Source organism: Pleurodeles waltl, chromosome 1_1 (assembly GCF_031143425.1).
Source record: "Pleurodeles waltl isolate 20211129_DDA chromosome 1_1, aPleWal1.hap1.20221129, whole genome shotgun sequence".
Classification (NCBI taxonomy): Eukaryota; Metazoa; Chordata; class Amphibia; order Caudata; family Salamandridae; genus Pleurodeles; species Pleurodeles waltl.
In genome coordinates this window covers 606,944,580-606,965,559 of record NC_090436.1, presented here as the reverse complement: position 1 = coordinate 606,965,559, position 20,980 = coordinate 606,944,580, and the positions used below count along the sequence as shown (strand labels likewise).

Below are 20,980 nucleotides of genomic sequence, written 5' to 3'. Positions count from 1 at the left end.
TGAATCTCTCACAGATTCATATGCATTCAATACAGACTGCAACAGCAGTAAATATATTAAATATATACAATACATGCCTCGTGCAAGGCTGTCCAAAAGGCTTTCATTGAATGCAAGACTGAAATGGCTGGAAACAAGGAGGAAGAGAGGAAGAAGTCTTTAAGGTAGTTAATAATTTCATCCTCTCTTCCTCCCCCTTTCCACTTGCACCAAAGGCATCCCATCTATACTAAAACGGTGCGAAACATTTACTGATTTTTTCATCTGAGTTTGCCAGCTTCCGTCTCAGAAGCTAGTAGCCTTCTTCTTTCTAAGGAAATGATCAGAAGGCGGAATACTCCCTTTCTTCCTTCAACTCTGTTTCCTAAGAAGAATCATTAGCAGCCATTCAGTCTTAAATCTGGCTCACCATCAGATTCCTGCTCTAATAGATTTCTAAATATAGGTGCAGAGTTAATTAAGCCATTGGTAAACATGCTACTTAATGATCCTTTTGCCACAGCGGTGGTCCCTACAATTTGGAAATATGTTAAAATTCTTCCCCTTTTAAAGAAGCCATCAGCCGACCCCAACATTTTGGGCAATTATAGGCCTGTCTCCCTGCTCCTGGCACGGTCAAAGATCCCAGAGAAGTCATGAACAGGCAACTCCTCTTACCTGGAGACAAATGACATCTAGCATCCCAGTCAGTCTGACTTCAGGCAGCAATTTGAGTACTGAAAAGCCCCTACGTGAGGTAGCTAAGCAAATTAAATGCACTTTGGTTACAGGTGGCAAGGCTTAGCTCATTTTGTTAGATCTAACAGCTGCCTTTGTTACAGTACCGTATTCTTCTCTTCTGGGCCACCTCGAGATGTTTGAAGTAAAGAGGCTGGCACTTAAGTGAATGGCCTCCTTTCTAGGAAATAGAAAACAGGAGGCTTGGACACCCCCTTTTGCCTCTGGCAATAGATGATAACAGCTGGGGTCCCTCAGGGTTCCGCACTCAGACCCACTTTGTTCAATATCTACCTTAACTTCTTGCCTTTTTGGGCCAACCACACCAACATGGCGGACGCATAATCCCGAGGCTCTGATGGGCCTAACAGAATCCTGTTTGAATCTACTCCCCCTTTGAGTCAGTAGACCTGGCCGTGCAGAGGGATACTGAGGCACTGGCGAGGAGCGGCCGGCTAGCGCCTGGGAACTCTGAGGCGCCCGCTGACAACTTCAGGAGTGAACCTGGGCATGGCTGGAGGCCTAGCCCGGACGCGCATGTGAGGCGCGGCGGCGCCTTGCTGAGCCGCGGAGATAGGACGCTGATGCGAGGAGCGGCTTGCGCTACCGGAGGGCTTCTGTCATGCCCATGCCTGTCGGGCTGGCTGGAGTGCTTCCCCTGGCCCATGGTGATCGGAGTGCCTCCGTGGCAGCGGCGGCCCGGGGCCGGGGCCTCCCGGCTGTCTTAACCCGCGGGCGCAGTGAGAGGAACAGAGCGGGGGCCGGGGCCCGCGGGAGGAGTGCCGACTTTGACCGGTGCGCTGGAGGAGACTCCAGGCTTATAGTGGTGATCCAGAGTGCGCACGATTGACCTAGGAAGAGCGGCACCGAGGTGAAGAGTGGAGCAGCGGCGCTGTGTGGGGTGCCGGCGACAGGGCCTAATCTTGGGTCCGACCTGCTGTTGAATACCGACGGAGCCGCGGAGGTACATCAATAGCTGCATTTTGGTGGTTTAAAACGAGACCCTTGGAGGCACTATCACCTCTGGTAAGCTGGAGGCCTATACTGAAGAGGACAGACTGGGCTGCTGGGGCACAGCCGACGTAGCGGCAACGAGGGAGAACCAGACTATACCCAGATCCCAGAGGCAAGCCGGCCACAGCCTTAGGGGGAACTAGGGGAGTGCACACTGTATGGCAGATTGGCAGCCTGTCCTGGGCCGCGGTGGTGAGTTGGAACGCGCCCGTAGGTGAAAGACGGAGGCCCGCGGAAACTGAGCGCACAAGAGCACAATTCTGACTTGAACAAGGCCTTGCCTGGACGGTGTGGCGTGGAGGTGCCTGGCCTAGGGGCAGAGAGCAGCACCATACAACGCCACAACCGCCGGGGTCATACACATAGGCAAACCTCGTAAACAGTGCCTGCGGGCGGAAGACAGCTGGTTTCTTGTCACGCCCCCCTGAGGGACGCTCAGGCCGGACGCCTATACTGGAGAGGACATGCCGGGCTGCAGGGGCAGAGCCGAGGCAGCGGCACAGAGGGAAAAAACGGTCTAGACCCATAACCTTGAGGCAAGCGGACTACAGCCATGAGAGGAATCGTGAGAGTGCACACGGAGTTGCAAATTAGCAGCCAGCCCTGGGCCGCAGTGTTGAGTCAGAACGCGCCCACTGGCAAGAGACAGAGGCCCGCGGAACTGAACGCACAATCCTAACTTGATTAAGGCCCTGCCTTGACAACGCGGAGCGGGGGCTCCTGGCCTGGGGGCGGAGCGCAATACCATACAGCACCACGACAGCTGGGGTCATACACATAGACAAGCCTTAGAAACAGTGCCTGTTTGTGGAAGACGGCTGGCTTGGTGTCACGATCTCCTGAGGGGCACTCCTGCCACTTCATTGAAGAAAGACAGTAACGGTACAGAGCCTGATTGGTGCACCCCTAGTCCGAGCCATTGCAAAGAATCGCATTATCAATGCCGTGGAGAACAGCTGGAGGTGATCTTATAAGCCTAGGGACGAGGCACTGAGTAATCTCCCACCTGTCTGTCAATTGAAGTACGATCTACATGTCCCGAATGACCACCAGGCACAGGGCAAGAGGCAGAAATCCGGGCCGTAACACCACACCAGAGACTACGACAAAGAGAAGATGGAGGACCCCGCACAATCCACGGTACAGACCACCCTTGACAAAATCCTAGGTGCAATAGAAGACACAAAAACCACTCTGAGACATGACATCAACCAGGTAGTGGTCGAACTGGGTCTGCTGAGAGCCGACCACCACAAATTAGCGGACAGAGTGAAAGACACTGAAACTACACTGACAGAGCTCGCACCGAAACAAGATAACCTCGCTGCCACAGTCCTACACCTAACGGAACAAGTGCAACAACTAGAACGTAGGGTAGAGGATGCAGAGGGGAGAAGCCGCAGAAATATTATACGGATCGTGGGTCTTCCTGAGGGCGTTGAGAAACCAAATATGGTAGAGTTCCTTGAGGAATGGCTGCACACGGTCGTGGCCCCGGAGCTTCTTTCTCCCTTCTTCTCCCTGGAGCGGGCACACAGAATCCCCTCGCGCCCACTACCACCAGGAAGTCCACCAGGGGTGGTTATAGCCAAATTAATGCACTACAGGGACAGAGATACCCTACTCCAAAGGGCCAGAGAGACTGGACCATTCAAAGTCGAAAATGCCACAGTAACGCTGTTTCCCGATTTCACTATGGAAGTGCAGACACAGGCAATAAATGAGGAACACACACTCAATGACAATTCCAGGCCAATAGGTTTTTGTATAGAAAAATATCTTTTCTTAGTTTATTTTAAGAACCACAGGTTCAAGATTTACAAGTAATACTTTAAATGAAAGGTATTTCGCTTAGGAACTTTAGGAACTTTGAATTAGCAAAATAGCATATACAGTTTTTACACAAATGGCAATAAGCTATTTTAAAACTAGACACAGTGCAATTTTCAACAGTTCCTGGGGGAGGTAAGTGTTTGTTAGTTTTGCAGGTAAGTAAGTAAACCACCTACAGGGTTCCAAGTTGGGTCCAAGGTAGCCCACCATTGGGGGTTTAGAGCAACCCCAAAGTTACCACACCAGCAGCTCAGGGCCGGTCAGGTGCAGAGGTCAAAGTGGTGCCCAAAACACACAGGCTTCAATGGAGAAGGGGGTGCCCCGGTTCCAGTCTGCCAACAGGTAAGTACCCGCGTCTTCGGAGGGCTGACCAGGGGGGTTTTGTAGGGCACCTGGGGGGGGGGGGGGGGGGGGGGGACAAGTCAGCACAAAAAGTACACCCTCAGCTGCACAGGGGCTGCGGGGTGCAGAGTGCAAACAGGCGTCGGGTTTGCAATAGGATTCAATGGGAGACCCAGGGGTCTCTTCAGCGAAGCAGGCAGGCAAAGGGGGGCTCCTCGGGGAAGCCACCACCTGGGCAAGGGAGAGGGCCACCGGGGGGTCGCTTCTGCACTGGAGGTCGGATCCTTCAGGTCCTGGGGCTGCGGGTGCAGTGTCTTTACCAGGCGTTGGGTTCTTTGAAGCAGGCAGTCGCGGTCAGGGGGAGCCTCTGGATTCCCTCTGCAGGCGTCGCTGGGGGGGCTCAGGGGGGTCAACTCTGGCTACTCACAGGGTCGCAGTCGCTGGGGAGTCCTCCCTGTAGTGTTGATTCTCTGCAGGTCGAGCCGGGGTGGTCGGGTGCAGAGTGCAAAGTCTCACGCTTCCGGCGGGAAACGTGTGTTCTTTAAAAGTTGCTTCTTTGTTGCAAAGATGTTTCTTCTTTGGAGCAGAGCCGCTGTCCTCAGGAGTTATTGGTCCTTTTAGATGCAGGGTAGTCCTCTGAGGCTTCAGAGGTCGCTGGACCCTGTGGAACGCGTCGCTGTTGCAGTTTTTCTTGAAGTGGGGAGACAGGCCGGTAGAGCTGGAGTCCAAAGCAGTTGGTGTCTCCGTCTTCTCTGCAGGGCTTTCAGGTCAACAGTCCTTCTTCGTCTTAGGTTGCAGGAATCTATCTTGCTAGGTTCTGGGAGCCCCTAAATACTCAATTTAGGGGTGTGTTTAGGTCTGGGGGTTAGTAGCCAATGGCTACTAGCCCTGAGGGTGGCTACACCCTCTTTGTGCCTCCTCCCTGAGGAGAGGGGAGCACATCCCTAATCCTATTGGGGGAATCCTCCATCTGCAAGATGGAGGATTTCTAAAAGTCAGTCACCTCAGCTCAGGACACCTTAGGGGCTGTCCTGACTGGCCAGTGACTCCTCCTTGTTTTTCTCATTATCTCCTCTGGCCTTGCCGCCAAAAGTGGGGCCGTGGCCGGAGGGGGCGGGCAACTCAACTAGCTGGAGTGCCCTGGGGTGCTGTAACAAAGGGGGTGAGCCTTTGAGGCTCACCGTCAGGTGTTACAGTTCCTGCAGGGGGAGGTGAGAAGCACCTCCAACCAGTACAGGATTTGTTACTAGCCACAGAGTGACAAAGGCACTCTCCCCAGGCGGCCAGCAACATGTCTGGTGTGTGGCAGGCTGCTAAAACTAGTCAGCCCACACTGGAAGTCGGGTATGGTTTCAGGGGGCATCTCTAAGATGCCCTCTGGGGTGTATTTCACAATAAAATGAACACTGCCATCAGTGTGCATTTATTGTGCTGAGAAGTTTGATACCAAACTTCCCAGTTTTCAGTGTAGCCATTATGGTGCTGTGGAGTTCGTGTATGACAGACTCCCAGACCATATACTCTTATGGCTACCCTGCACTTACAATGTCTAAGGTTTTGCTTAGACACTGTAGGGGCATAGTGCTCATGCACCTATGCCCTCACCTATGGTATAGTGCACCCTGCCTTAGGGCTGTAAGGCCTGATAGAGGGGTGACTTATATATGCCATAGGCAGAGTGAGGTTGGCATGGCACCCTGAGGGAAGTGCCATGTCGACTTAGTCATTTTCTCCCCACCAGCATACACAAGCTGGCAAGCAGTGTGTCTGTGCTGAGTGGGGGTCTCCAGGGTGGCATAAGACATGCTGCAGCCCTTAGAGACCTTCCCTGGCATCAGGGCCCTTGGTACCAGGGGTACCAGTTGAAAGGGACTTACCTGGATGCCAAGGTGTGCCAATTGTGGAAACAAAGGTACAGGTTAGGGAAAGAACACTGGTGCTGGGGCCTGGTTAGCAGGCCTCAGTACACTTTCAAATCATAACTTGGCATCAGCAAAGGCAAAAAGTCAGGGGGTAACCATTTCCTTACAGATGGCGAGACTGGTTTACCAAGGGCATTGAGAACATTAGATGACTTTGGTGCTGTCTCAGGACTCCGCCTTAATCGTGGTAAGACCTTTGTCTTTCCTATGGTAGAGGGTAGTGAGCGACCCTCCTCTTGCCCCGGGGATGTGGTGTGGGCTCCGCGCACCTTTAAGTACCTCGGAGTACAGGTGTTTCACGACTTAAAAGACCTCCGCGAGGGTAATTTGGGCAAGGCATTGCGCTCGCTCCGCTCCTCTGTGAGATTCCGGAGATCACTCAGACTAACCCATATCAGCTAGGGTGTCCCTTTCTAAGATGATCATGCTCCCACACCTTCTCTATGTCTTTGCCAACCTCCCGGTGCTCGTGCCTTCGACATGGTTTCACGAACTAAATACATTTCTCAGGGATCTGGTGTGGGATGGAGGCCGGAAGCGCACATCCCTATCGGCCCTGACTAGGCCAGTACTCATGGGGGGTCTGGGAGTACCGGACTTTGAACTGTACTACCTGGCCTGTCAACTCCAGTGGACAGCAGGATGGCTAAGGGGAAGAAGCCAACTGGATAGATGCATCAACACTGGAGTGCAGGATATAGGCAAGATACTAGCACACATGATTGCTCGAGGTGGAGCACGGGGGGAGGAAAGTGCCCTAATGAAAGTTGCGGCAACCTGCTGGAAACGCAGCTCGAGACGAGTAGGGGTGGGAGTAGCTTATTCACCAGCCCTTCTGTTAACAGTACTGATGCAAACCTCCCCAGATAAAACATTAATTGGCCATGGGCTGGGAGTCTGGGCGCGGGCCGGGGTACAGACAGTTGGAGATTTCTTCCAGGACGGGACAATGAGGACTTTCACAGACATGACTGATAAAAATACTGTCCCGGGCGGGAGGTTTCTGTCGTATCAATACCTAACACACCGAATAAAATCACTCTGGGACACTGTCAACGCGGAACCCGAGGTTCATAAGATCCTTCATTACCTCCTAACAAAGGGTGATGAATCCCACTTGGTAGCTCAATTATATAAGGCCCAAATGGAATGCTCCATGATGCCGTTACAGGTGTTAAGAGAACGTTGGGAAAAAACTCTAGGGGAAGACTTAACGGACTCGGCCTGGAAGGGAGCACTGTCCTACCCCAAGATGGTATCACGAAACACACCACTGCGTTATATCCAATACAACTACCTACACAGGACGTACCTTACCCCACATAGACTAAATATCATTTATGGAGGTGAAACTAGAGCATGTCCCAGGTGTGGGGAACTAGATGTGGACCTTGACCATTTGCTGTGGCGGTGCACTGAGATCCGACATGCCTGGAGAGAGGTACTAGACAAGCTGGGGTTGCTGTTGGAAAGGGAACTGGATCAATCCCCAGCGACATGTCTGATAGGACTGTATGCCAGGGCAGCGGCTGGATCGGTAAAAACAAGATTCTTAGAAGCAATAAATGTGAACATAGAAACAAGTAATGTAAACGGTGTTGAAAATATGTCTGTTTGTAAGTAAAATGTTAATAAAAATATATATATATAAAAAAAAAAAACTTCCTCCCTTTTTGGTTGAATCATTTGGTGCCAAGATTATATAATACGCAGATGACATTCAAATTATCTTCTTCTTTGATGAGGGTTTTAATACTGCACCTGATTCAAACAGGCCTTCCCCAAATGCTGTGTTCGCCTGCACACATCAGAGGCAGATGATGTATACAGCGGACAAGACAGAAATACACTTGTTTGGCAGGCCGACTCCTATCAATTGTCTGGCATGTTGGTTAGAAGTGGCCCCCCCTTCCGGTTAAAAATCTAGGAGTTAAGTTTGATAATCAATTATCCTTCGTGCCGCAGATAAGATCTGTGGCTGTAAAGTGTTTCGTGCTCCTCTGAGCGCTGAAAACGTTTCTGTTCTTTTTGTCTTTTCCAACAAGAAAAAACTGCTAGGCAGGCCCTTATTACCTCTTGGTTAAGGTACGCAAACACTATATATCTTGGAATGCCAGACAATGTCATCCAAAGCCTTCAGGTGGTCCAGAATGCTGCAGCACGACTTTTGTTTAATCTTGTTTAATCTTGGTTGGAGAACCAGGGTCACTAAGCACCTCAAAACTTCGCACTGACTGCCTGTTAGGAATCAAATCCTATTGAAGGCCCTAGTGCTAACTTTTTGTGCTCACCAACACATCAGCCCAAGCAACTTGTCCAGCAAAATCCAGTTCTACTGCCCTGCTAGGAACCTGAGGTCCTCAAATAGGGCCTTGGAATCTGTCAGGCTAGGACTGGCTTTCTCCTCCCTTGGTCCTTCTGAGTAGAATAAACTTGCCCCGAATCGTCGACAGGACAGCTCTAAGAACACTTTCAAAACAGATGTTAAAGACATGGCTTTCATCCAGTATTAACATAATTGCTGGTTGACTAGTTCCAGGACAAATTTCGCTCGTCATCTTAAGGTGGAAATAAGGCTCATTTAAGCAAACAAATTGCACAGAAGTGATCATCCCACTGCTGCTTCAGTTTTCATCTACATATGGATACAGCAATGGCTGGTGAGGAGATGCCAATGTCCTTAAGACTTGTTTCGGGAAATCAAGCCACTAGCAGCCTTTCCTTTATAGAGTGAGCACATACTTGGCCTGCCCAAAATTTCACAGCAAGAATAATGCAGGCTACAATCCATTTAGCCAAATTTTAACATGACAAAAACTAACACATAATTAATCTGACTTTCAAAAAGTCTCCAAGTTTCAAGCAAAACGTAAGATATCTCTTAATGTCTAATAAATGCTTTCAGAGGTTGACGAAGGTTTTGAAATAAGGAGGGTGTTGTCCGCGAAAGCAGCATTGGGAATTCCATAGCACCAATCCTAGGGGCATTGTTGTTTGGGATGTTTAGGGTTTCTGCAAGGTCATTAATGAAAAGGGAAAAAAGAGTCAGAGCTAAAACGCAGTTCTGCTGCACTACCCTCTTGATTCTAAAGATAGCTGTTTGTCGCCCATTCCTCCCAAACCTCACTTGAGCTTGACTATTCTTAAAAATTAGAATTATTACATCTAAGATCTTTGTTAGTACTCCCTAATACTTTCCACAACTTACACCCAGGTACTGAATCGAAGTTGACTTACGGTCAACAAAAATGACATAGAGGTGGCCTTTCCATAACAAAACTGTTTTCTAGTGAATCAGGTTAAACCTAAATATTTGGTTGTGTAAATTGAGCATAGACTGGTAGTAGCGTTATCAGTGGGCGCACATCCTTCATGTATCTAAATGTAAATGACAAAAGTAAGTAAGAACAATCAACCATTAACGTATATAACGTGGTGCTCAAAGGTAGATATTGCCCAACTACCCATAGGCATATTAGTGCAACCTGGAAGGTAACACTGTACATAAAAATGGCTACATAAATACCGCAGCACTCACAGACAGGCCACAATATATTGTCAACCAAGATGAGTCCATAGAAAACTTCAAAGGTTAGAGCCTTTTAATGATGTTTGAAAGCATTGGTCTTGCAACCGTACAAATGTAGAAACATCCACAGCCAACATGTGTTTCGTCACTAGTGTGACTTTTTGGTTGGTTGTTCGTGACCTTTTTAGAGACATGACTTCTGGTCTATACGCACCTATTATGGTCCGGTTTTGTCTTTTCAGGCACATGACTTATTATGGTATCATGGGTTGCAATGGACATTGGAGTGAGGGTAACTGCTGTAATTACTTGCCATTAGATGTTACTGTGCTCGCTCAAACCCAAATACATGTAGGGTGGGTATTATGTTGTTGTATTACATCCATTTGTCTGTTTGTTTTAGACTACCATATACTTTTTTTCGAGTGCTGTCTATAATCTCATTTCAGATACTGTGTTTTGTGACTGGGTTTCATAATACGTGTTCAACCCTTATTGACATCAACTGCCTTTACTATCACTGTTGCGTTTGGGAGACGAGCTACAGAGACTCCTGATGATTTCATGTAATTATTTGCCAAATCTAGCTATTCTTATTATGTGGTATTTATTGGAGCTTACTTCTCTATGACAATTTAGAGGCTTGACTTGTTTTTTTACAGTACTACACTTCGATGCATCACTTCTTGAGTAGCCTATCTTCAGATATAATTTGTTATGCATTAGGTCATTATCAACTTGACACAGCTTTTGGTTTTTATCTTTCACTTACCGGCACAGGTTTTTTTTTTAAGGTGGTGGCATCCCTATTGATTTTAATTTTATCTTTTTTCACTCCTTTTTTTCAGATAGGTGGATTATGTTTCCTCTTTGGGCTGATTCACGTTTTCTCTTCTTGGCATGTCACCGTGGGTACTCTTTTCAGCAATGCATGGGTCCAGTATATCAGCCAATTATATGTTATGGACTGCAGGCCTGTTGCTTTCCTGTTATTTTCATCAAAGGATATTTCACTATGTAATTGTCTGTATTTCGCATACTTCACAGCCTTGAAAAATTCACGCTGGTGACGAAATGTGTTGGCTGTGGCCATGGATGTTTCTACATTTACACGCTTGCAAGACCAATGCTTTCAAACATCAATAAGAGGATCTAACCTTTCAGGTTTTCTATGGACTCATCTTAGTTGACAACATATTGTGGACTGTCTACGAGTGCTGCGGTATTCTTGTAGCCATTTGCTCAAGGGTGCTTTCTTTTGAGAAAAACCTGCTTGAAAATCTGTGGATATTCTATTGCTGGGCCCAGTCTGTTAGTTTCCCCAAGACCTCTCGGCAAAAGATCTTCTGGAGCCCATGTAATATGCTAATAAGCCTACAGTTCACGGGATCGTCCCGCCAACCTTTCTTGTATATCGGGACAATCTCTGCTTTGTGCCAGGATTCAGGTATTAGAACCCCACCTCATAAATGCCATAGATAATAAATTTAAGTAGGTAGCCCAGATGTCTGGTTCACAGGCAAAAAGGTCCTAGAGGGATGCAATCTGGGCCTGGAGCTTTATTGGGAACAATTAATTTCAATACCTCCTGAGCTTCAGCATAAGTTATTGCGAGAGCCTCTGATTGCCCCAAAGGATTTGGGGAAAAGAAGTCTGCAAAACAATGCATTTATTTACATGGAAAGACAAATGCACCATTTTATCAGAGACTATATTCAAAAGGAAAGCTGTTTTGCAAGGAAAATGTTGGTTTGAGGACTTTTGGATAGGTTCAAAAAGCTGTTTCATCAATGCAGTTAGAACTGTGTTCGGCTCCCAAACTGAAGAAATGTTTGCCACTGTGGAAAATGATCAAACCAAACCCCTCATAAACTCCTTGATTGTTCTTTCAAAGAATGGTCAAGTAGCTGTTCCTAAGAAAAAGTGAGACTGCAGCTAAATGAACATCAATGGAAGGGTTAATCAAACCATCACGTGCTAGGTGTAAATGAGATGTTAGAAAATGATGAGAAGACATTTTCAATGAATCCTAATTTTTTAATTGAGTTCAAAGTAAGAATATTTTCTACTTTATATTATATGAGGTACGAGTTGGTTGTGCTCTTGCAGCCTGCAGTATTTGAAGACAATCAGGAATATCCAAACTTTTAAATTCGAAGTATTGAGAAGCACAGCAGGTCTGTGTAGGGAGTGTGGGACATGATGATGTCTCTTGGCCTCCTGACGAATTCGCAAAAGAGGATCCAGCTTGAACTGCACTAGAGCTTAGACATGTTCCAGAGCTCCACAAAACACTGTTGCTTAGACCACGCTGCGCAAATCAGAATTACTGTGCATGATTTCATTTTCGCCTTACAAAACATTTTGGGAGCCAGCAGAATTGGAGGGAAAGCATAAATTAATTTCCCTCCCAGGAGATCATGAATGCGCTCTCCTTTGACTGAAAAGGAGGTTAAACTCCTGAGTACTAGCTATCATTAATAAGACTGCCAAGAATTTGACAGCTTAAAGCATCCACACAAACATTCTGGAGTTCCAGTACATGCTCATCTACCAACAAAGGTGCACTGTTGCAAAATTTAAGCCTTCTCTCTACCGATTATGGTGAGAATCTTTGGTCCTCACAAGCACCAGCTTTTTAGGAACAATGGCCCTCACTCACTGTAGGAGGCTGGACTGGCTTGTAGTGAGTACCAAGGGGTACTTACACCTTGCACCAGGCCCAGGTATCCCTTATTAGTGTAGAGGGGTGTCTAGCAGCTTAGGCTGATAGAAAAGGTAGCTTAGCAGAGCAGCTTAGGCTGAACTAGGAAACGAGTGAAGCTCCTACAGTACCACTAGTGTCACATGCACAATATCATAAGAAAACACAATACACAGATAAACTAAAAATAAAGGAACTTTATTTTTATGACAATATGCCAAAGCATCTCAGTGAGTACCCTCAGTATGAGGATAGCAAATATACACAAGATATATGTACACAATACCAAAATATGCAGTAATAGCAATAGAAAACAGTGCAAACAATGTATAGTCACAATAGAATGCAATGGGGGCACATAGGGATAGGGGCAACACAAACCATATACTCTAGAAGTGGAATGCGAACCACGAATGGACCCCAAACCTATGTGACCTTGTAGAGGGTCGCTGGGACTGTAAGAAAACAGTGAGGGTTAGAAAAATAGCCCACCCCAAGACCCTGAAAAGTGGGTGCAAAGTGCACCTAAGTTTCCCAAAGAGCACAGAAGTCGTGATAGGGGAATTCTGCAGGAAAGACCAACACCAGCAATGCAACAACAATGGATTTCCAGACGAGGGTACCTGTGGAACAAGGGGACCAAGTCCAAAAGTCACGATCAAGTCGGGAGTGGGCAGATGCCCAGGAAATGCCAGCTGTGGGTGCAAAGAAGCTGCCACCAGATGGTAGAAGCTGAGGATTCTGCAAGAACGACAAGGGCTAGAAACTTCCCCTTTGGAGGATGGATGTCTCACGTCGTGAAGAGTCGTGCAGAGGTGTTTTCGTGCAGAAAGACCGCCAACAAGCCTTGCTAGCTGCAAAGGTCGCGGTTAGGGTTTTTGGATGCTGCTGTGGCCCAGGAGGGACCAGGATGTCGCCAATTGCGTGAGGAGACAGAGGGGGCGTCCAGCAAGACAAGAAGCCCACTCAGAAGCAAGCAGCACCTGCAGAAGTGCCGGAACAGGCACTACAAAGTGGAGTGAACCGGAGCTCACCTGAAGTCACAAATGAGAGTCCCACGACGCCGGAGGGCAACTCAGGAGGTTGTGCACTGCAGGTTAGAGTGCCGGGGACCCAGGCTTGGCTGTGCACAAAGGAAATCCTGGAAAAGTGCACAGGAGCCTGAGTAGCTGCAAAACACACGATTCCCAGCAATGCAGTCTAGCGTGGGGAGGCAAGGACTTACCTCCACCAAACTTGGAATGAAGTGTCACTGGACTGTGGGAGTCACTTGGACAGAGTTGCTGAGTTCAAGGGACCTCGCTCGTCGTGCTGAGAGGAGACCCAGAGGACCGGTGATGCAGTTCTTTGGTGCCTGCGGTTGCAGGGGGAAGATTCCGTCGACCCACGGGAGATTTCTTCGGAGCTTCTAGTGCAGAGATGAGGCAGACTACCCCCACAGCATGCACCACCAGGAAAACAGTTGAGAAGGCGGCAGGATCAGCATTACAAGGTCGCAGTAGTCGTCTTTGCTACTCTGTTGCAGTTTTGCAGGCTTCCAGCGCGGTCAGCAGTCGATTCCTTGGCAGAAGGTGAAGAGAGAGATGCAGAGGAACTCTGAGGAGCTCTTGCATTCGTTATCTTAGGAATTCCCCAAAGCAGAGACCCTAAATAGCCAGAAAAGGAGGTTTGGCTACCTAGGAGAGAGGATAGGCTAGCAACACCTGAAGGAGCATATCAGAAGGAGCAGTCCAGTGTGCCAGCAGCACCTCTGTTTCCAAGATGGCAGTGGTCTGGAGCACACTGGAGGAGCTCTGGGCACCTCCCAGGGGAGGTGCAGGTCAGGGGAGTGGTCACTCCCCTTTCCTTTCCTTTGTCCAGTTTCGCGCCAGAGCAGGGCTGAGGGATCCCTGAACCGGTGCAGACTGGCTTATGCAGAGATGGGCACCATCTGTGCCCATCAAAGCATTTCCAGAGGCTGGGGGAGGCTACTCCTCCCCTGCCTGAACACCTTTTTCCAAAGGGAGAGGGTGTAACACCCTCTCTCTGAGGAAGTCCTTTGTTCTGCCTTCCTGGGCCAAGCCTGGCTGGACCCCAGGAGGGCAGAAACCTGTCTGAGGGGTTGGTAGCAGCAGCAACTGCAGTGAACCCCCGGGAAAGGTAGTTTGGCAGTACCCGGGTCTGAGCTAGAGACTCAGGGGATCATGGAATTGTCTCCCCAATGCCAGAATGGCATTGGGGTGACAATTCCATGATCTTAGACATGTTACATGGCCATGTTCGGAGTTACCATTGTGACGCTATACATATGTCGTGACATATGTATAGTGCACGCGTGTAATGGTGTCCCCGCACTCACAAAGTCCGGGGAATTTGCCCTGAACAATGTGGGAGCACCTTGGCTAGTGCCAGGGTGCCCACACACTAAGTAACTTAGCACCCAACCTTTACCAGGTAAAGGTTAGACATATAGGTGACTTATAAGTTACTTAAGTGCAGTGGTAAATGGCTGTGAAATAACGTGGACGTTATTTCACTCAGGCTGCACTGGCAGGCCTGTGTAAGAATTGTCAGATCTCCCTATGGGTGGCACAAGAAATGCTGCAGCCCATAGGGATCTCCTGGAACCCCAATACCCTGGGTACCTCAGTACCATATACTAGGGAATTATAAGGGTGTTCCAGTATGCCAATGTAAATTGGTGAAATTGGTCACTAGCCTGTTAGTGACAATTTGGAAAGAAATGAGAGAGCATAACCACTGAGGTTCTGGATAGCAGAGCCTCAGTGAGACAGTTAGTCATAACACAGGTAACACATACAGGGCACACTTATGAGCACTGGGGCTCTGGCTGACAGGGTCCCAGTGACACATACAACTAAAACAACATATATACAGTGAAATATGGGGTAACATGCCAGGCAAGATGGTACTTTCCTACACTCACCATTATGTGACATTCTTCATCATAGGGTCATGCTCCTCCTCAGGCTGGCACTGCAATGCCTGATGGGCCCTTTTAGAGGGCTCTTTGCAGGAGGTCTTTTTGAAGCAAATGCCGGTGATGAATGGGTGTGCGAGGAACTGCAACAAGTGTGCTAAAATTGACAATGGGTGTCAAACAGGCAATCTTTACTACAACCTGATACTGGTGTCAAGATTAAAAACAGGAAAAGAGAAAACAACAGATTGTGATGGTCTGGTTCCCTATAAAGTGAAGATGTGTACATCTAACACCTCAACTGTTGGTGTATGTATGTAAAGGCTGCGTGCAAGTATTCCCTACACTACAGAACCAATGGGCACATATATCTCACCTATATAGTCACAGGGATCTAGTGGCGATTCATCAGGACCTAACATATCATTCTTAATCCTCACTAAGAGAGTAAGAATACACTTTATCAAACAGAAAGATGAAAACTAAACATCCTGGTAGGATTTTGCTTGTTGATATGAAGACAGACTCTTATATTCAGGAACAGGCCCCTTGGGGATAACATGGACCGGGGAACATGGAGCGTGGGTAGGTCAAACTGACTGCTGTATCCAAGAGAGAAATTACTTAGTTGGAGGAACAGCTATCGTTCAATAGTGAAGGGAATACCTGTGCACAGTCTTTCCATATTAACACCAACAGTTGTGGCATTAGGTATACACATCTTGGGAGGTGGTGCACTAGACTGTATAATTCTCCCCATTCCTTGCCCCATTTGCCCTTTGTGATGTTCCAACACATGCTACACAGAGAGATCCACTTTGTTCTCTATGGCCAGAAACAAGCCTGTCATTGCGAGACAACAGGAGAAATCTTATTCTGCCTAGTTTGGGGATGTAGAATATTGTTGTGGTGTTGTATGTTTGAAGCAACACTGCCACGTCTTTCACTTGAAGAAAAGCTTTAAGGGCCAATCTCACTGCCATGAGCCCCCAAAGGTTCGTATGAAGTTTGGACTCCAACAAAGACCACTTTTCACTGACCTGCCTGCCACTCATATGCATATGTTGTTAGAATCAGCTGAGGTTCTGAGCGAGCCAATGACTGTCCTTTAAGCAGACTGTCTCTCTTCAGCCACCTAGTAAGTCTTTCATCAATTTTGTCACCAATATTGCCTTATCTCAATCTCCTCTTTCCTTGTACCAGTGAGTATGCAGCTTCTCTTTTATAGGGATCATTTTTATGTAACAATGACGAACTAGAATGGTACACAACAATATGCACCCTAGTAGTACCTTCAATGTTTTGACAGTTACCTTATGCTGAGAATAAATATAAGGTGCTATTCACTAGAGCTTTGTCATCCTTTTTTGTAAGAAGCTGGCTCTTTATATAGTGGACTAAAAAGAGTTACGCTGTGCAAAGAGTCCAGGCAAAGCCCAAAGGTATCATAAAGGCACACATGGCAACCCAAATGCTCTCTTTTGTGATAGTGTGGGTGGGCAGTTAAGCATACAAGGAGTGTAGTGCTAAGCATGTAAGGCACACACATAGGCAGTGAGATACTCTCAATAAAGAAATCCGACACTAATTTATAAAAATAACACATACTTTTAAATTAATTTACATACCATCACCAGGATCAGGTGAGTACTTCTTGAGATACATATTTTTAGAGATTGCAAAAGATGACAGCTAGTGCATTTTTTTGTAGCTGGAATGATACCCTATGGGAGAGAAGGAAAGTCTGCACAGACAAGCTGTAGACAACATCCGAAGTCCACAGTGGGTGAACTCAAGGTAGCCTTTGTCTCTGGAGGGCCTAAGAACCACGCTGACACCGCTGGCCGACTTCACCTCGGGCTAGGTGGCTCGGGGGAAGAGGTGTCGTTCAGCGTCAGGTTCTTAACAATTCCGGACCTCACAGGTCTTTCTTGGGTTGCCTGCAGATGCAGGGAAGCAGCTCCTCTGCTTCAAGGGAGTTCTTGGTGATTTGCAAAGCACTGGCAGCTCTATCAGTTTCTTGGCAGCAGCAGAGACAGGACAGGTCAGTCGCTTCTTGAGGGTCGAGTGCAGGAGGCAGGCTAGCAAGGTTGGTGCCAATTACAACATGCTCCTCGGTTCTCAGGTTCAGCAGGTTTCTTGTCCACTCCTTTTGTGACCAGCAAAGATCGGTTTACCCAGTATTGGGGGGGGTCGCCTAAATACTCAATTTAGGAGGCATTAGAGGGAGTGAAGGGGAGTAGCCAATGCCCTACTTACCCTTTGGAGTCAGTACACCCCCTAGATGATTCCTTTAGGGAGTGGGCATCACCCTGTCCCAGAATTCCTAATTTCATCACATGCAGATGGTGGAATGTCTAAGGCTGTGTTCACTTCAGGCTGGTCACCGTAGAGGTGTGTCCAGCCTCAAAAAGCAACACGCCTCCTGTATAACTACTTTTCCCACCTGTACAGGTGCCAAATGGGCCCTGGGGCATGCATGCAAAGACGCTCTTAGGGGAGTCGGTACTTTGAGCATAAGCAAAAACAAGAACTGGTAAAGCCAATATGTCTCACCTATGCAAGAGCTCTTAGCATTGCTAATATATTTTAGACATGTAGACCAACGTGGCTGCTGTTCAGCGTGAGTAAAGGTAGGGGCACAGAGGGGAGTAGTGTGGAGTGAAGTTGAGTGTCATGGAGTGGAGTGTTTTGAAATGACAGAGTGGCATAGATAGGAATAGGAATAGAGTAGAGTGGAGTATAGTGGACTGGTGTGTAGTGTTGTGGAAGGAGCAGAGTTGAGAAAAGTGGAAGGGCATAAAGTGGAGGGGCATAGAGTGGAGTGGCATATCTTCATGCCCCCTCTATCAGCCAGAAACATACTGTAAAAAAGATTAGTAATTGAATCTTAAAAATAAAAAAGGTCTGTACTACAGTACATTTATCACTAGCAGTGGTGCTCTGCATTTGTAAAGTTAGGTTGCATTTGGTATCTTCATGCCCCCACTACCAGCCACAAACATACTGTAGAAAACATTAGTACCCGAAAGTTAAAAACAAAAATGGTATGTACTACAATAAAAAAAAACTCATGGTCATTATCAGTCGAACAGAGAAAACAATGGAATCTGAAGCTTAAACGTTTTTACTGACAGGAGATGATGGGCCAAAAGGTGACTTTACAAATGCCAATAGATTTACCATCAATGATATTACTGTGGGGGAATTACATCTTCAAATTAAATCTTGTGACCAAAATAGTGTGTCATCAAATGATTGCCATTTCACCTTAAAAAACCCTTTCTCTTAGGATGAAACACTATAAGGCAGTGTAGTATCTGACCAAAAAAAACAGAATGTGACATATTACAAATGAAGGCCATATAAAAGAATCAATAATGCCGGAGAAGACTTGCTGCACTTTGTTACCAATTCTTTAATGTGATATTCTAGCTATGCCTGCACTTAACTTGAATCAGTTTAACACAATTAAATGGGTTTAATGAGAACCATACACTGAAATTGAAACTTTCACAAATAGCTATGCTGAAAGCATATGGATTGATTGTCAAGCCTTTAAATTATCCAATATCTATGATAAGCATATGGGGTGGATATGTACACTTTATGACTGAAGCAAACACACGTATTCAAGTAAACATTTGTGAAGCTACCAGTTATGTCCTACAAATATAATTACAATGAAAACTGATGTATTTGGATTTTGTCGATTTATGTGCTTCATAAATAAAACCTAATGCAGAATGCACACATCTAGATCTACTGGTATTAGTGGTATGTATCACTTGATGTTCATAAAAATAAATTAGCATAATTTACTGCTGTGTTTTATGTCCGTAATTCGATTTGTTATTACATACCTGTGACCTTATGGCTTGAGGCATAGAACTCCCACCGTACACTCAGTGCCACCATGCTACACTCTCAATCCGAGTACAGTATTACTGAAAGTGCTAATCGATACGTCCAATTAGGTACCATGATAATACGTGTTGTTTGATCAATATTAGTTACTCACAAAATACTGTGAAATCCAATCTGTTTTTACTGTATAACATGTCTTTCTTAAAAAGAAGGATGAGCCATACTGCACACATCAGAAACCTGTAACTGAGCAAATGCACAGCTTACCTTTGCTTCACCATCAGGCAGGAAGAGATATGCACCACTTTTATCTTTGCTGTTGGTAGTTCCATACCATGTGAATCCTATTTTAACTTGATGGATTTTGTCATCTTCCTTGGTCTTCATTTTCTAAGGATAGAGAGTCATTTTTAGACTTTAGAATACATTTACTGCATTCATGCACTGCAAGAGTAATTTAAACCCATTTAAATAAATGTCATGCAGACAATCTAAAAATTATTTGGTATGACTTTGGTAATTATTAGAAGGGTTAAGATAGGAACCATTATCTGGATACCAGACTGTGTGGATGCATAGTTTCAGTCTACACGTAGTGCGGGCATATTATTCTCTTAGGCTTGTAACCCTGCTAACACTTTCACCCAGAGGGTACAATAATCAACATTGAACACTACAAAAACGGAAGCGTGCTGCAAGGTGCACAGGCGGATAAATATCAAATACTGGCACCAGTAATCGTTGTTGTATTATGTGATGCGCTGTAATGTTCATCCACAAATTTTGTATGTAAGATGAAGTATACTTATTGATACATGAATTAACATGACAGAGTACTAATGGAAAATAGCATGGCAGATTAAACCTATGGAAGATAATAGTCCAGCCCCACCTTGCACACTAACGGGGATTTCAGAGCAGATTCTCTTGATTAAGGAAGTTGGCGGGTGGGGGTGATTAAAGTATAGGGAGGAGTCTTCTCTAGCAGTACTGCACCCCCTTTCAAGTATTCGGTTCTAAAAATGTTCCTGATGTAGCTGGCCTATTCAGTATGTGTTCTCTACGGGAGATAAATTCTGATACTTCAACGTCAGGTTGAGAAAGAATGAATGCAGGAGGACAGGCCTTCAGCATGTCTGGAAGCTGCTTCTTGGCCACTGCATAGCAGATATTAATGCAGTGGACTATTCAACTGAACAAAGTTCTTTTCTGCAATGCTTTGCTATTTTTTGCCTTTAGGACCCCTACAAGGAGCTGATCATCCACCTTTTGTACAATCAAAGTAAAAGCTGAGCGCTCTTTTGGGATACAAATGCAGGGGCCTTTCTTCATCTTTCTAGGGATATGATGGGGCAAAGAACATTAGACAAGTGATGGACTTTTTGACGTGAAAGGGAGGCAGCAGAAAGGCCGCTCTTAGTTCTCAAGACCGGTTGATCCAGAAACAAGGTGGTCTGGGGTGGCTGGACTGATAAAGCATGACACTCACTCAGAGACAAACAGAGGTTATCACAACGAGAAATAATGTCTTAACGATCAGGAGATACAGAGAACAGCTGCACAGTGGCTCAAAATGGGTACACACGAGGAAAGTAAGCACCATATTAAGGTCCCACTGTGGCATCATACGGATTTTGGAGGTAACATGTGAATCAAATAATTGAGAAATTGCATCACAAAAGGTGCTCTGAACAATGACAGTTGGTCTAGTAAACACAAAAAGGCAGAAAGGGCGACAAATAACCTTTAACTATGCCCACTCCAAGTGCTTGCTGGGCAAAAGACAAAACAAACAGCAAGATATCTGTCAAATTCTGCCACTCAATCTCCATGCACGGACGTGTAGATTGCGCAGGAATGGGTGCAGGATCCAACCCTACAACTGCGACAAAAGATTCCCCTGAAGCAGAAGCTTGACTGGAGGATAGATCCACATGCACAGGAGTTCCAAGTGTCACACTCACCTCGCCCAGTATAGAGCTACTAGGATTACTTGGGCCCAGTAGCTCTTGATCTTTTTTAGAAGTCTGGGCAAAAGAGTTGGTGGCGGGAAGGCATACAGGAGTCTTGTGTTCCACTCTAGGTCAAATGTTTCAGAGAGCACCTTGTTAGAAACTACAGTGCGCATAATT

At 46.5% G+C, this 20,980-nt stretch overlaps 1 protein-coding gene across 1 annotated transcript in view; it reads right to left on the bottom strand.

Moving 5' to 3' along the window:
* MAN2A1 (mannosidase alpha class 2A member 1) overlaps nucleotides 1-20,980 on the bottom strand; it is a 652,784-nt gene that overhangs the window by 307,032 nt on the left and 324,772 nt on the right. Inside the window, exon 15 of the mRNA XM_069226405.1 lies at nucleotides 19,116-19,238. Within this exon, the coding sequence (XP_069082506.1) occupies nucleotides 19,116-19,238 (123 nt within the window). The remainder of the gene's footprint in view (nucleotides 1-19,115; nucleotides 19,239-20,980) is intronic.